The 15,958-nt window shown below is 40.8% G+C and overlaps 2 protein-coding genes across 5 annotated transcripts in view; one reads left to right on the forward strand and one right to left on the reverse strand.

The window, feature by feature from the left end:
- Window positions 1-966: 966 nt before the first annotated feature.
- smcr8a (Smith-Magenis syndrome chromosome region, candidate 8a) lies at window positions 967-14,052 on the reverse strand. 2 transcript variants are annotated; one of them, XM_028455834.1, is made up of 4 exons: window positions 13,387-13,526; window positions 12,977-13,295; window positions 6,657-8,357; window positions 967-3,006 (listed from the first exon to the last, which is right to left on the reverse strand). In XM_028455834.1, exons 2-4 carry the CDS (start codon window positions 13,120-13,122, stop codon window positions 2,541-2,543), a joined length of 2,313 nt encoding a protein of 770 aa, XP_028311635.1. In that variant the 5' UTR covers window positions 13,123-13,295; window positions 13,387-13,526; the 3' UTR covers window positions 967-2,540. The 2 variants fall into 2 exon arrangements, with proteins under 2 accessions (XP_028311635.1, XP_028311634.1); XM_028455833.1 differs by having other exon boundaries at window positions 12,977-14,052.
- Window positions 14,053-15,214: 1,162 nt separating this feature from the next.
- top3a (DNA topoisomerase III alpha) overlaps window positions 15,215-15,958 on the forward strand; it is a 30,061-nt gene continuing 29,317 nt past the window's right edge. For 2 of the 3 annotated variants that reach the window (XM_028454412.1, XM_028454410.1), the window contains exon 1: window positions 15,215-15,680. In XM_028454412.1, the coding sequence (XP_028310213.1) occupies window positions 15,486-15,680 (195 nt within the window). In that variant the 5' untranslated portion in view covers window positions 15,215-15,485. The remainder of the gene's footprint in view (window positions 15,681-15,958) is intronic. The other variant, XM_028454411.1, reaches the window with a different exon arrangement.

The raw sequence follows: 15,958 nt of genomic DNA on the forward strand, positions 1-15,958 counted from the left end.
TAGAAAACAGAAAAATTCACTGCTGCTTGAAAAGGAGTGGGATGAACACTTATTAATTCACACCCCCTCCTCCAAAGTCTTAATACAATAGCTTACTTCCTTTGGTTTTATCTACTTTCTCACATAACGCAAGCACATATATCTTCTTCATACATTCAAACAATGTCAACAACAAAAATTCTAGTTAAACCAACTTATTTTCCTTCATTTTTATAGCGTTCAAAAATAATTTTTTTTAAATCTTTTCCTAAATTGTTTTATATTTGGACATTTCTTGAGCTGCTCATTGAAGCTGTTCCACATTTTACCCCGTAGACGGAAACGCAAAACCTTTCTTCCTACTGTGTGCCATCGGTATTATGAAATGTAGTTTTCCTCGTAACATATACCCTCCTTCCCTCTGACTTTTTATATGTAAATCATTGCACTTTGCCATATATGGAGTTTGTAAAGTTTGCAAATCCACCAAATCTTTGAATTTTAATAATTTGGACTCTACAAAACATATATTTGTATGTTCCCTATAACCCGCCCCATGGATGATCCTTAAAGCTCTTCTGTAAAATGACAAGTGGCTGAACTGTTGTTGTGTCGCTGTTTCCCCACACTTCTGCACAATTAGTAAAATATGGCAAGACTAGTAAATAATAGAGCATACGTAGGGACTTATGATTTAAAACTTGTCTTGCTCTACTAATTATTGATATACTTCATGAAACCTTGCTCCTAACGTGACTAATGTGAGATTTCCAGTTCACCGCCTGAACAAAAAATTATTGATATCATCAGCAACCAACACTAATTTCAATACTTCTGACACTTGGCATAAATCATTAATATAAAAGAATAAACAATTTTGGGCCCAAAATTCTTCATATTGAATGGTATGTGTTGGATTTCAATCAACCAGAGATACAGCACCAAATATAAGCAGCATTAAGACAAAAACGCACAGATATCATGAACGACATTCACAACATGCTTTATTGATATCATTGGCAACATTGCCATTGTACAGGTGTGGAGGGAACACGATGGCCCTGCATTATGAGTTACAAAAGGCAGACATGACTTAACAACAAGGACACAGTGAAAACATGTTAAGCACGTGACTGTATGGCTTTTCAGATTACATTCTCTTTTTTTGCAAATTGATGAACTTTAGTTACAAAAAGAAGAGTTATTAAAGCATTTCAAAAGCAATAAAACAGCACAAGCAGCAAAAAATAAAAATAAATGCAGATAAAAAATATGAAAATAATGTGATTAAAAAATTAAAAATTGTTGGGTTTTTTTGGGGGGGGGTAACAGCAGCCTTGATCTTGTATCATTTCACATTAAATCTGACCATGATACAGACACACAGCTCCACCACTACAGTCAAGGATAGGGAACATCAGACTTGTGCAATCACCCAACATTGACACTAAGTCAGCCATATTTCATTTAAAAAAATAAAAAATACTTAGGAATCTTGTTCTTAACATATGAACAACAGATTTGTTTTCACATTTTTAAATAAAGGAAAAGCAGCTTTTTAAAATTCCAATTGATGACAACAAATGTGTCTTTAGAGTCAAAATGACTAAACAAAATAAAATAATCATCCAAATGAAAAGTCAAGTATTCACACAGTTATCAACCTGGCACAGAACGGTCACATGCTGACGTCACAGCACTCGCTCACAACTTTGAGACAACATTTAGGTTAAGTATCTTTTAAGGAGCTCAACAGGTTAGGGAGCTCGACACTGTTAGTTTACACATCCACTGCTTCAACATCCCCCACTCACATGTACTGTGTATGTGCTGCTGATGCTTTTACATCTACATCTCATCCGCACATGCATTTTACCCCGTCACAGCCAACTGCAACATACTACTTCTCATGCATTAAAACGGAAATATTTCCTCCACCTTGTCAAAAAAAAAAAAACAGCTTAAATCCACCCAAAACAAAACATTCATCAATGGCTTCTGGAATGTGTCGTTAACATAATGCAAAGAAACATTTAAGTGAAAAATGTGCAAAAAAGTCAACTTCAGACAGACTTTAGACCACCAGTGTGATTGATCAGCATGTGAGAGTTTCTCTCTAAAATATACTTTACATTTACACACAGTATCAATGACAGCAGAGCAGACCAACTCCTCAGTGATCAACAGGTTTGACAACTGAGAATAGTACTGCTTTACTAACATAATAAAGAGTTTGTGTTGTGTGTTGTGTGTGTGTATGAAGAAGTGAAAGTGATCTCAACAGCATCAGTGCAAAAAACTATTTCTCCCATGAGAACGAAAAAGGGAAATGTTTTGTCAGTGTCGTTTGTGAGGATTAAAGTTGCTGCAGGAATAAAAACAAAGTGTTCAAACATTCACAGATCACTCTCCTCACACTTTTTTTCTCATTTGGCAGGAGGAGAAACCAGACAGCGAGGCCAACAGCCACTGAACGCCACACTGAATTAAAACTAGTGCAGGTGAGCTTGTTCCGACATAAACAGCCACAGAAGGTTTATGGGTCATCTGCAATAAAAACATCACGGACGATGTTTGTATAAAAGGCTGGTGGAGTATTTGAAACTAAATAGAGGGGCAGCGTCAGTGTGACCAGTGGAGGTGTGGAGGTAATGCTGAGTTATGAGCTGGCTGAGGTAGAGCAGTATCTGGCTGTCTTCTTCCCCCAGTTCCAGCTGCTTCTGCAGGAAGCAGCGCCGTCGGCCCTCCACCACCTCAGGCCCTTCTGTGGAGCAGACAGGCAGGTGGAGGTGGTGGGTGAATGTAAACAGGAAGGCTCTAGCTGCCAGGTGACAGAGCGTACTCTGTACATGAAGGAAGTAGGTGGCGCCACGGCGGATAAAGGTGCGGTGGTCGGCGATGTTGGTCAGGAGATGGCCGCGATACGGCGGACAACGCAAGGTTCGCTGGTCGGCATCCAGGACGGAGATGTAGCGGCTGTAGCGGGATAGCGAGTACAGCATGTTGGAGCCCACAGGGGAAGCAACTCTGTGGAAAAAACAAAGCCAAGTTCTGAGTATAAGTTTTAAAAACTGTCAAGAATTTACAACAAAGGAGATACAGTCAAACACTTTTAAACACAAACACCACCCTAACTTCTAAAATGTGCTAAACTAATCTCAATCAAAATGTCAATTTGCTGATGTCATGTTTCTATTTAAATTCCAAATCAAAAAGAGGTTCAGTCTGATTTGTAAAGATCAAGACCTCAACTATCTGTGAGATCATGTACAGTAAAAACAAAAGTGATCTATGGAAGCGTCACCCAATCATTCACAGGACATTAAAGAGGAACTAAACCCTGAGGCTGGGTAAATGCCTTTATTATGGGCATTTTCCCCACCCCTTCCATTTTCCCACCCTGACTCCCTCTTCCCTGTTCCCTTCCCCCTCACCTAGGTGTAACACTGCCCTCTCTTTTTATATTATCCCTTCAATAAAGTATTTCTTACCCTTCTTTAGGGAGGGCTGGTGATGGCCACAATTATGCAATAAAATAAATTCATCTCTCTATTAAAGTATCTCTGGTGTTCAGGGACAGACAGAGCTCATACTTCCTACAAGGCTGCAGCTTGGTTCAAAGCTGTGCAACATTGCATTTGTTCGTATTGGAATAGTCCATTTAATGAATCATTTCATAAAAGTGTTTACCGCGAGCGAAGCACAGCTACGAGAGTCACATGTGTGCCCAGAGCCAATCACTTTGAGCTCCTGTGGACTTCTCTTTTGAAGAAACATTCTTTTTGACTGTTCCTTGTTTGGTGATTACGTTTCAAAACGTTTATTTTCATTTCATTTTAAAATCACAGCGGAATCAACACAGGCTACACCGGACGGAGGGTTAGACTGGAGAGGGGGGAGGGCCGTCTGAGCAGACACACTCACACTGATATACTAGCAAAGCTCTCAAGTCTCACGCATTTCAACCTGATGAGAGTCACTGAGTGTGTGCATGTGCGCGGCTGAAGCGAGTGTGTGAGCCCACGGAGGAGTAGCGAGTCACGCACCCACAATGTTATGTTTCCTCTGGAAGTGTGAGCCACACACATGATTTATAGATTAATCTCAATCCAACCAACTTGCCAGTCGACAGGTGCTAGTTTTTATCGGAGGGGCGGGGCAAGCAGTTGTAGTTTGTGATGTTAAGAAACCACCAAAACATTAGAAACCACCATTCTCAGGTAAAAGCCAAATCTGATTGTAAAAACCAGGGTTTTAACCCATAGAGGGCAGTCACGCTTACATTTTTACAACAAAATACGCCAAACTAAAATACTTTGGGTATGTTGTTTGACTCTTGTCCAACTCTTGATGTTTTAGCCAAATACATTTGTTTTCAGGAGAAAAAAAGTGGTTTTTGGGTTAGTTACTCTTTAAGAGTCTGCCGCTAATGTCTTTGGACCTGATACCACAGCACACCTTCTGTTAGTCTGCCTGACTGTATGCATGTATGGTAGTTATTTGTTAATATTTCTATGTTCTAGGTTAGTCAGATAAAGGTTGAGTCGCTCAATATTTGTAAGTCACTGAGAACCGAGTCAGACCGGATGACAAATAGTTCAATAAAGTGACAAATCATGACATTTGCATTCCTTAAAAGCTTAACTTTACTTCACCATTGGACATACTTTAAAGCAGTGGTTCCCAATCCTCTCTGTCCCATGTACCCCCTTTGCATTTTTGACAAATCACGTGTACGTCTTCTTCATATCATAAGTACCCTCTCCATAATTTCATGTTTTTCCATTTGTGGAACAGCAGCCCCCCCAAACCCCCAAACATTAAATGTTGGTTCTCTAAGGCTTAATCTACAAATTCAAAACACGTGACATTTAAAGTGGATTTTTCTTATTTATTAAAATACAATGTAACTTTCACGTGATTACTTCAATAGTTAGTAAATATGGTGTCCTTTGAAAAATGTAGCTAATTATTGTCTCCTATTGTCAGAAGTGAGATAAAATGGCCTCTACGGCAGTGTTTTTCAACCTTGGGGTCGGGACCCCATGTGGGGTCGCCTGGAGTCTCTCGTAATTGATTAAAAAAAATGACTGATTAAAAATACATTTTGGAAATTTTTGATTATACTTTTTGAAAGTATTGTATTTCATACTTTTGTCATTTTTTCAAATATAAATTTAGTTTAAGAAAAATGCAGTAAAAATATTATATATAAAGCTTTTACAACTTTTCACTAATCCCGGTTATTTTATTTGTAATACAGTATAAAATGATCCAAAACTAATTTTAGACAAAAATGTCTTTAGGGTTCCCAGAAATTCTTGATATCACTGCTCTACAACTCAACGTAATCCTGTTTCAATAAATGACAAGAAAATGTAGTCTTTTATTGAGCAATAGGGTTCGGTCCTTGGGCCGCTTTAGTTCCTGATTCATTTACTCCCTCTTGGCGAGCTGATCCAGCAGTTCAGTGACTTACATGCTGAAGACCTACAGCTGTACTGCTCCTTCAAGTCCCCTGAACCTCAGACACTGGCTTCCCTCACAAACTGCCTGGCCAAAATAAAGCAATGGCTCAGTGAAAATAGCCTCCAGCTGAACTCCTGTAAAACAGAATCCCTAGTCGTTGTTCCAGGCAGTACTGTGCCTCTTATTAAGCAGCACCTTGGCGCCCTGGAGTTACTTTTGATGAAGGGATGTCCCTAGAACGGCATTCTAAACAGCTTACTAGGAACTGTTTTTTCCATTTGAGAAACATCTCTAAGCTGAGACACATGGTCTCTCGTCATGAGCTTGAGATGATTGTGCATGTGTTTGTTTCCTCATGATTAGACTACTGTAACAGCCTGTTTACATGCCCTAATAAAAAGGACTTGGCTCATCTACAAGTAGTCCAAAACTCTGCTGCACGGCTCCTGACCCGTACCCACAAGACAGCCCATTATACTCCTATTTTAAAATCTCTACATTGGCTCCCTGTCATATACAGGATTAATTTTAAAAACCTGGTACTGACGTTCAGGGCTCTCCATGGTCAGGCGCCTGGATACATTAAATGCCTGATCCAGCCCTACATCTCCAATAGGAGCCTGAGGTCCACTTCTCAGAACCTGCTGATGGTCCCCTGCACTCGCTTTAAAACTCGAGGAGATCGATTGTTTAAAGCAGTAGCTCCTCGCCTTTGGAATGAACTTCCACACACTCTGCGCATGCTGGACTCCATGGATGTTTTTAAAAATCAACTAAAGATACTTTTTTAGGGAGGCTTTCTAGCCACACAGTTGTATTTGCCCAATGTAGGCTTTATATGTACCCTTTTATTTCTTGCTTTCTACTGACACTGCACTGTACTGGCATATGTACTCTGTTATTATTATTGTTTTAAACTGTAAAATGTGAAGCACTTTGTGACCCTGGTCTGTGAAAAGCACTATATAAATACATTTTACTTACTTACTTACAATAGTACTGTTTGCTTGTGGTGAATATGACAAAAAAAAAAATGCAGAAATAATCAGGAACTAGGAACATTTCCTGATTATTTTTTAATTAATTGTTAAATCTTTCCAAGTGCCCCCTGCAATGGGCTCCTGTACCCCTAGTGGTAGACATACCCCTGTTTGGGAAACCCTGCTTTAGAGTTAATGTGGAGTGTCTGCACAGTTCTCTATCCATACCTTTGTAATCCAATGAGTTTCCATCTCTGCAGGTCAGTGAGGGTGATGGAACAGGATAGCCAAGCTTGAACCTTCTCTCCATACTTCCCAGGTCCAGGTACAAAGAGAGCCAAAGCGGAAACCAGCCGACGCACTCTCCCCTCGTCTGCCCCGAGCACCACTAGGGTTCTGCCGCTCAGCAGGCACCACAGAGCCTGCATTGCAAAAGGATACTGTCGGACAAACCTCAGCGCTCCGTGGCCAGCCTTCTTCCTCTGACGCAGGGTCACCACGCCTCCGTAACCCAGAGACAACGCGGTCGAATCAGAGCCTGTTGAGGTGCTTATGGTGCAGTCCGACCCGTCCTCCGCTGAGGTGTGAGAAACTCCATCTCCCAGGCTTCCCACTGGCAGCTCCAGCCCAGCTGCAGGGTTCTGTAAGCACGGGGTACCCATGGTGTAGTCGTCTGGAAGTGGAAAAAGAGACTGAGGTTCCTGGTTGACCACTGAGATCTGACAGGGTTGTGGGGATTTGGGTGTGAGACATATCTGAGCCTCAGATTCATAAAGAAAACCTTCTTGGGGAATACAGCATGCTGTATCTATCGGCAACAGTAGTGGTTGGGTTTGTCCCTCTGAGCCGTTCTCCTGCAGAGCTTCCAGCTCACACATCACATCCAGGAAAGACACGGGTGTCTGGTCTCCTTCCTCCCCCCCTGCAGTGGTCTCCACCTCTTCACTGCTACTCTCCCTTTCCGGGTCAGGATCAGGGGTCAAGTCAGAGCTGTTGTCGTGTTGCGCCTCTGCTGCTGCACATGTGCCGCTCTTATCACTACTGAAGCTTCCCTTGGTCTCCTCTGAGCTCTCCTGGGTCTCTAGAGTCTGATCTGAAGGAGATGACTCAAAATGGCTTTCAACTAGTCCCAGCTCACTGTCCTGAGTATGTCTGACTGTGGAGGAGCGGACTGGGGGAGGAGAAGGTTCCAGTTGGTCAAATTCAAGAAGTTCTGTTCCCAGCACAATAGGAGGTGGGTTTGAGAGTGGAAAGGTGTCCCTGGTGTGATTCACAGCACAGAATGGTCTTAATGTTTCTTTTTCCTCATCATCATCACCAACCTCCTCCTCAAAGAGGAAATTGGTGACTCTTTGTTTTCTGCACAGTGATTTTTCCAGACGACGCGTGTGCATGTAGCACAAATCCCCCCGAAAACTTCTCTCAGTCTCTTTTAGGAGCTCCACGGTGGCCTCGTAGAACGTACTGTCACACAGCTCCTGCAGCGTCTTCAAACGCTTGTCGAAACACTTGGTGGACTTAGCTTTGATCAGCTGTGGCGTGTAGGACAGTCTACGTTTTACACTCGTATCATCTCCCTCATCCAGTCTTTCTACGCCTTCCTCGTCAAACTGATGCTGCCCTTCCTCTGTCCTTCTTTCTTCTTCGTTGAAACAAAAGGGGCTGGCTAGCTTGGCATATCTCTCCAGCAGCTCTTCGCACTCGCTCCAGCACTCTGTCACACACTTGTTGCAGGCGGCGGCGTGAGGATCCCGACGAGGACGGTGATGGTAGGAGCTGATCTGCCTCAGCAGGTCTCTGTGTTCGAAGATGCTCTTTTCTACATTGGCGAGCTCGTTTGCTTTTTCCACAGTGTGAGCCGAGTAAATGCACTGAGGCCCCGCCTCTCTCTGCAGACCTTCTTCACGCTGCAGAACCGAGTGGGTGTACCTACAGACAACCAAAACAAGAAAACAGTCATCAACATCCACCGCCATATTGGTTCTCATTACCTTTTCCTAAATGTCCTAAAACTAAGAACGTAGATGTGAACATAAACAAATAATATCACATCAGAATATACAATTAGTAACTATCTTAAACGGTTTGTAAAAACAGGAAAAGGGCAATAAATGAATGAAAAACAATAGTAACATTTTGGGTTAGTGTTTTTCAATCTTTTGTCCAGGACACAGAGTGAGTCTCTGTGTTTAAAGTTTGTAAAGTAAAATTGTAGGTTATTTTCAAAGACGTGCCGTGAGCACTACAGTAGGGTAGGCAGGGCGTTCAAAATCGAGACCACTTATGTCAATACCAATGACAATTCCACATTTCTGCTGGCAAGTTTTAATTTAATTCAACTTTATTTGTATAGCTCAATTTACAACAAAGTCATCTCAATGCACTTACCAAAATATAAAATTCACAATAAAGAAAAAATCCAATAAGATCCACATGAACAAGTATTTATCATCTAACGAAATCAACATCATAAACACCATTAAAGAAACATATACAATTATTTAATATAGCCTCCATACTCTCCCAACAACATATATCTCATGACACGACAGCACATCTGTTGTTTGTGTTGGAAACACAGAAACATGGAGAAAATGACAACAACAACTACTCAGAACAGCCTCAGTGAGGAGCATCCACAAAGTCAATCCTTCTTTTTGTTCCATTCACTGTAGAAAATATGAACAGGTGTTGGTCTCCATCTTTTAAAAGCTGTTGTTTTTCCTCAAAAAAAGTTTCTTTCTCGTCTCTAGAGCTGTCATCCTGACTGTAGTGTTATCCCGCCCACTAGCTAGAGAACGTAGCAGCAGCGGTCACGTGATATCAATTCACTGTGAACGTACGTATAGCATTTAGAATAGCACGGTACGCTGCCTTTGGACGTAAATGGTTGTCATCTTGGGGAATTGACTGCGCATACGTAAACACATAAAAACCTGCTATGGGAACAGAGGCAGAGCAGCAACGTGCTTTGAGAAGGGGTGTGGCCTCCTCCTACCTTACAGCGGTTAGGAAATAGCGATGTTTAGTCATTTGGGCTATGAAAAGCACAAAATGATGACACTTTCAATTTCATAGGTACTGTAGGCTTTTGGAAATTGAAAAATAAATCATTTATAATCATATTATAATTAAAACACTTAAATCACTTTGGGTAGGCACTGCCTACCTTGCCGACCCTGACTGCACGTCACTGGTTATTTTATCAAAACATTAAAACAGAATTTAGTATAAATGTTGTTTACCGATAGTTAGATAAACTGTTTTTTGTGAAAATAAAATAAAACCATTGAGCGTAGGGACAGTTACAGAGTCACTACTTGAGTGTAGAAATTAATAGAAAAAGGCACAGGTACAGTAGGTGCAGACAAATGTGTAAAACACATCATTAGGTTTATGGATTTATTAATATTTTTAATTCATCTTGTATAATTTTCAGCTGAATAAAGCTAGAAAAAGAGTGCCATTGTACCACACATTTAATCTGATGTTTAATTTGAAAGTCCTTTCTGTCTTTTAGGCTATTCTGTGTCTCTTCTTATGATTTCTGAAATTCTCCTTGTTTTTTATTGTAAATGTGATCAGCTGACTGTTGGAATTTCCTCTGAAACAATGAGTTACTCTCTTTCTTTCTCTTCTCTTATAAAATAGACAAAGACAGGATTACCAAACTATGATTAAATAGTTGGAAAAACTAGAATTAATCTTATCTAATACCAACCAATCAGTGGCTAATTTTTAGGAAGGGGAAATTTAGTGTGAAAGGGCAGGACATGGTGTTAAATAAATTAGCCAAACAGAAGTAGTCAGTGTGGAAGACAAGCCAAACCAATAACACCAGTTCACTACAGTCTGCTGATTAGTTATACCTGCCTAATAAACAGGGCCAAAGAGTGGACATCTACATTCAATTTTAGTTTGCATTTATTAAAAGAAACAGCATTTTACTCTAATACATTTTTGGCATCTCATTACACAGCGTTTAGCCTATCACTCCTGGTCTAGTCTGGCTGTCCTGCAGCGCAAGGTCATGCAAAAAACAAGTTCTGATGAACTACGGCCGGGCCTGCAGAACGTCTCCGCGCCAAATAGCACGTACCACGTTCCCGAGAATTCAGTGAAATGACTCGAGTAAAACAAATGAAATTGTGCAATGTACAATCATAATCTACGTTGAATTGCCTTTTAAATGATATATCATATGACTATGTTCCAATAAATATAGAAATTATTGGAAAAGGGCTTCCCCCCCTTTCAAAAAGGTCTCTGAGAGGCTCTTGACATCCGCTCTTGGAAATATCCATGTCAAATTACAGCCCAATTCAACAAGCATTAACGGAGGAGTAGTCATGTGAAAAATGGGGCCCCCCGGCACCCCCGTGACACGTACGGAGTAATGGGTCCCATTTATATATTGGTATGTGCTAATGATTCGGTACCACCAACCGTCGTAATATTTGACTCGCAAATAAATGACAAATCGACTTTAGCTTTTTTTATACATTTTGGGCCCCAAATCATGTCTGCACATGCTGTCAAAGGTCAACACTACAAGAAGTGCAATCTTTTACAGCAATGCATGTTTTGTTATTGCAATTAAATAAATTAATTTATTTTATTGCATAATTGTGACCATCACCAGCCCTCCCTAAGGAAGGGTAAGAAATACTTTATTATAGGGAGAATTTAAAAAGAGAGGGCAGCGTTACACCTGGGTGAGGGAGTGTGGGGGGGGGGGGGGGGGGAAGAGTTGATTATTGTAAAGTGAGAGTGAGATGTGTAGTTGTAGTTGTGTATATTGTGCTTATTGTGTCGTTTAATCAAGCCAATCTGGTGATAAGTGTGAAGCTTAACTATAATGGTGGTGGCTGTGGACAGAGGCAAGGAGTGAGTGATAATACCTACAACAGGTATTTAGGATCAACGTGTCTAAAGTTGAGCCCACTACGAGTTTTATCCCACAGTGTAAGACATGTCAGTGCATTGTAGACAGATGTATGTGCAAGAACCGCTACTGAAAACCCAAGCGCTGCCCCGAACCCCTAGATGCAACCAGGCCAGCCAAAACAGCGGGGGCCAGGGAGCCCAGGCCACCCCCCCGCCAAGGCCGAGCAGCCCCCCAGATGCCCCCAAGACCCCAAGCCGAGAGGCAACCACCGCCCCCCACACACACACCCGAGAAGGCACCAAGGAGCCGAGGACCCAGCACACCCCGCCACCGACCCCAACCACCCTAATTTTTTAAACCCTTTCTGCTTTTTCACTAAAATGTGCAGGTACGTCTTCACAGAAATGTTGTCACTGTTTGTTGAAGCAACTAGTGTTGTGGTAGTCGAGACCGGTCTTGGTCTCGAGAACAAACTTTAAAGGTCTCGGTCTCGTCTCGGACTCTGAAGCATTTTGACTCTTTACCTCACTGAGCTTTTTAAGCTGTTCTGAGAAGTAGTGAAACAGCGACTCATAAAAAAAAAAGTATTTTAATACAAAATAAACTATAAAATGTACATTTCAGAAAAATTAAAAAATGTAAAGGTCATTATTTGGCTGTACTCTAAGAATGATATGTGACACTGATTTGTACTGATTGTATAAATCACAAGTTATCACCAAAATAGAAAACTCCATATAACCTGAATCTTGATGCATTTGCCAGCCCTACTATTTTACCAATACTGTGCCCTAGTTTATGATTTTTTTTTTTTTTAATTGAATAATTCTTCTCATGAGTAAAACATACAGTCATAGACATCTGAAATTTAACTATAATGTTTTTCAAAAATAATTTGTCTTCCTCATGTAAAATCCTGTGAAAATCCATGTATTGACGGATGAATTTGGGTGACACATGCTTAACTCTTTAACACCTGTAATATTAACATCTCTGTCTGTTTTTTTATTTATTTAGTCTATAAAGACTTTATTTGAATTATTGATATTTATATCGTATATCACCATTGTGAGAAAAAATATTGTGATATGAGTTTTGGATCATATCGCCTAGCCCTAGTATATATATGTATATATTTAATTTTGGATAAAAATACTTGTTTGAGGAGTAGCTGCTTTTGTTACTTATCAGAACAGCATAAAACGCTCAGTTAGATGATTACTGAGTGCATCCTAACCCAGGATTTTACCTAAACATGCCACACTACAGAACTCACTCACATGTGCTGTCCCTTAAAGGAGAAAAAGCCAAAAGTGGCACATATTGATCAGGTGTTTGTTAATAAATGTGCCTGTGTCTTTCTGGTCAGACTTTGAGTTAAAAATATCTAGATTTATATCGTATATCACCATTTTGAGGAAAGAATACAGAGAGATGATTTTTGGGCCATATTGGCCAGCCCTAGTTAAATTTCAGATGTTCATGTGCAGAATATTTCTGTTCTGTATGTAGTCATTTCAATGTTTAAAAATCATAAACTAGAGCACAGTATTGGTAAAATGGCACTTATTTCTTAGATTATCTTGTTTGTTTTCGGTGAAATGGCCTCGACACCACTGTTTTAGATCAAATCTATTCTAAACCCTGAAGAATCTCTTACTCAAGGTCTCGCAGCTTCCTCTGGAGCTCCTTGGCGAATGCTCTGCGGTTTCCAGCTTTCAGACACTCAGAAGCTTGAGAGAAGCGAAGGGAAAGCTCCTGAAACTGCAGCATGATCTTCTTCTCCTCCGTCGCTACGTAGGCCATGCAGAAAGGCCGCACAAACCCCCTGGCCTCCAGGTCGTACAGGGTCAGGTGATGGACGTAGGCGAAAGCTCCCTCCTTAGAGTCACCCAGGACCACCCTCGAGTCCTCCACGAAACTGAGCCTAGGGTATCCACTGCCAGGGGGGTGCCCAACAAAAGAAGCCTGGTAGTCCACTGACATGATCCGCAGGGAGAAGTAGTTGAGGTCAAAGGTGCCACAGACTTTGGGATTATCAGGAATAGTGAGGAGAGGCTGGGGGCCCACCTGCTCAGAGAACTCTGAGATAAGAATGAAGTCTTTGGTGAACTTAGCGTAGGCGGTTTTGGCCCAGGGGTTGGAATCTGCCAGTGGATGGAGAGGAATGGAAAACTCCTCTGGGAGAGCCCAGGGGTCTGGGATGGCCTGACTGTACTCATCTTCTTTGGTCAAAGCCACAACGTCTGAGGCGCCTATCATAGTGGAACTGAGCAAGGCATTAGAGAAAAAGCAGAGAGTGCAGTTCTACTCACACTCATGAAAACACAGCTGTGAGAAGCAGAGGAGCATTAACAGTCCAGTCCACACAGCCCTGCTCAAGCACACACACACACACACACACACACACACACAGTCCAGCTGTGCGTCTCATCCACAAAGGAAGGTCGGGGGTCCCAAATCTACCTGACTGGGTTCCAACAAAAGCGACGCTAGGCCTAAGGAAACCCCCACAAACCAGTCACTGCTAACAAAAGCAATTATCAAGTCAGCAGTCCGTTGACAGCACACAGGAATCAAACGTGTCGCCTTCCTTCAGTGCAGCACTGCTATCCGCCTCCGTGTCATCAGGTTAGTGAGAATATGACAGTAAAACCCACCCAGGTAGCACTCACACACGGAAAGACTGCATTTAAATTCCACAGCCTGAGAAAGACGCCATGTTTACCCAACTGTTCGTCATCAGGTCATGTGACCAACGCTCCGCCCACCTCCAGGAAATTACACACCGCTTATTAATTCATTAATTTATTTATTTACCCATCAAATGATTTTATTAATAAAACATTTAAACTGAATGTGGACAATTGTTACTTATGCAAAACAAATGCTAGTGTTCTTGTAGTCCTATTGGTTTTACATAGCATGTGTTCATACATTATTTGTTCAATTTAGAAAGAAAAATCCCTCTCACCTGACCTAAAATTTATTTTTTTATAAAGCCATATTACCAACTTAACAGACCACAAAAGAAGAAAAAAAAATATTTAAAACTACAAATGCAAATCGGTGTTTATAATTTAGATGTTGTTTTTGAGATTTGTCACAAACAAATTCTATAACAAGCCAAATAAACTATAGTGTATATCAAGGCTGAATGAATAATTGCATTTGTGATATTATCACAATATCATAAAACACGATTTTCTAATCGCAAAGGCTGTGTTTTTTGTCTTGTCCTGTCCTGTTAAGTTCAGAGTGTTTAAGAAGTGCAGTCCTCATGTTAACATGTTTCATGAAACGTGATGTTAGATATGTTGAAGAGGTACAAACCACAGATTTGTTTGCTTTTTTGTTGGAATCTGTGCTTTAAAATTTACATTTTATTTAAAGTTTAAATAAATCTGATATTGTTTATTGTGAAACAGATTGATTTATTGCTTGTGTTCATTGTAAAATACATGACAAGAAGCCCTTGAAAAAATAATTGTTTTTTATTAAATCGCAATATTAAGACAAAAAAATTACATTATTTTCCAAAATCGTTCAGGCCGAGGTATGGTATTAATTTTTATGCACCTTATGGTTAGTAAATTAGGAATTGTTGAGTATTTTGTTTAGATTGTCATTTTTATGTGTATATAAAGCTAGACCACAAATGTAAACGAAATATCCACATCAGCTGGCCGTTATTTGGCAACCTTCATAAAAATACACTAAAGAAGAAGAAGTAAACAAAATAAAGTTTTTATTTAATTTTATTGTATTATTATTTTTAAATAAAATCAAGTTGATGACAAGGAAAAATATTTCTTTACTGAAAAAAATTAAGTAAAATAAAAAATGTAATTAATGAAAACTATGTCGTTCACTTTTACGACAGTCCAACCGAGTTACGGCAGAGTTTGACAGGCGCGTGTTTTGTAAACAGTGACCTACTCCATGTTTCAACCTCTAAAAGTCAATATTCTTAAGTTTTACCCAGTTTAGTGCCATGGTAGTGGGTTGTGTATATACACAGATACGTAAGTAACCGGGCGAGCACTTTTGAACGCTAAATTACTCTTTTCGAGGATGTTATCTCGGTTTTTGCTCAGCTAGCATGCTAACCGAGCGGAAAGGAAGCAGCCGGGGCAGAGCTTCCAGCACGCCGTGTGAGACCGCCCGCTATGTTGATAGAGAACTTCCCCTGGAGATCCGTGGCTCGACCGGCACTCCAGCGGCTCCTGAAGCGGAATCTGTGCGGGCAGAAGGTTGACATGCTCCAGAGCAGGATTCAGATCCGAAGGGTCCTCTGCGTGGCCGAGAAGAACGACGCGGCCAAAGGCATCGCAGAGATCATGTCCGGAGGCCGGGCCCGGAGGGTCAGTCCCAGGGAGTCTCTTTACCATGGTCGCATACAATCATTCCTTAATTGTGTCTCCTGACAGGATATATGGGTGTTTTAAATAGAAAATGACAATTATTTAAAGGGTTTTATTTTTTGTAAGGCTTGTATTAACAGTAAACCTGGGCTGGACCTAGGGCTGCACAATTAATCACATTTTTAATCGTGATCACCATTTTGGTTGCCACAATTACATTAACCTGATCGTCTGCAATATTTGTATAAAATGTGTCTAGAGATACATTAAATGTAGCC

This window comes from Gouania willdenowi, chromosome 8, assembly GCF_900634775.1.
Source record: "Gouania willdenowi chromosome 8, fGouWil2.1, whole genome shotgun sequence".
NCBI classification, from domain to species: domain Eukaryota; kingdom Metazoa; phylum Chordata; class Actinopteri; order Blenniiformes; family Gobiesocidae; genus Gouania; species Gouania willdenowi.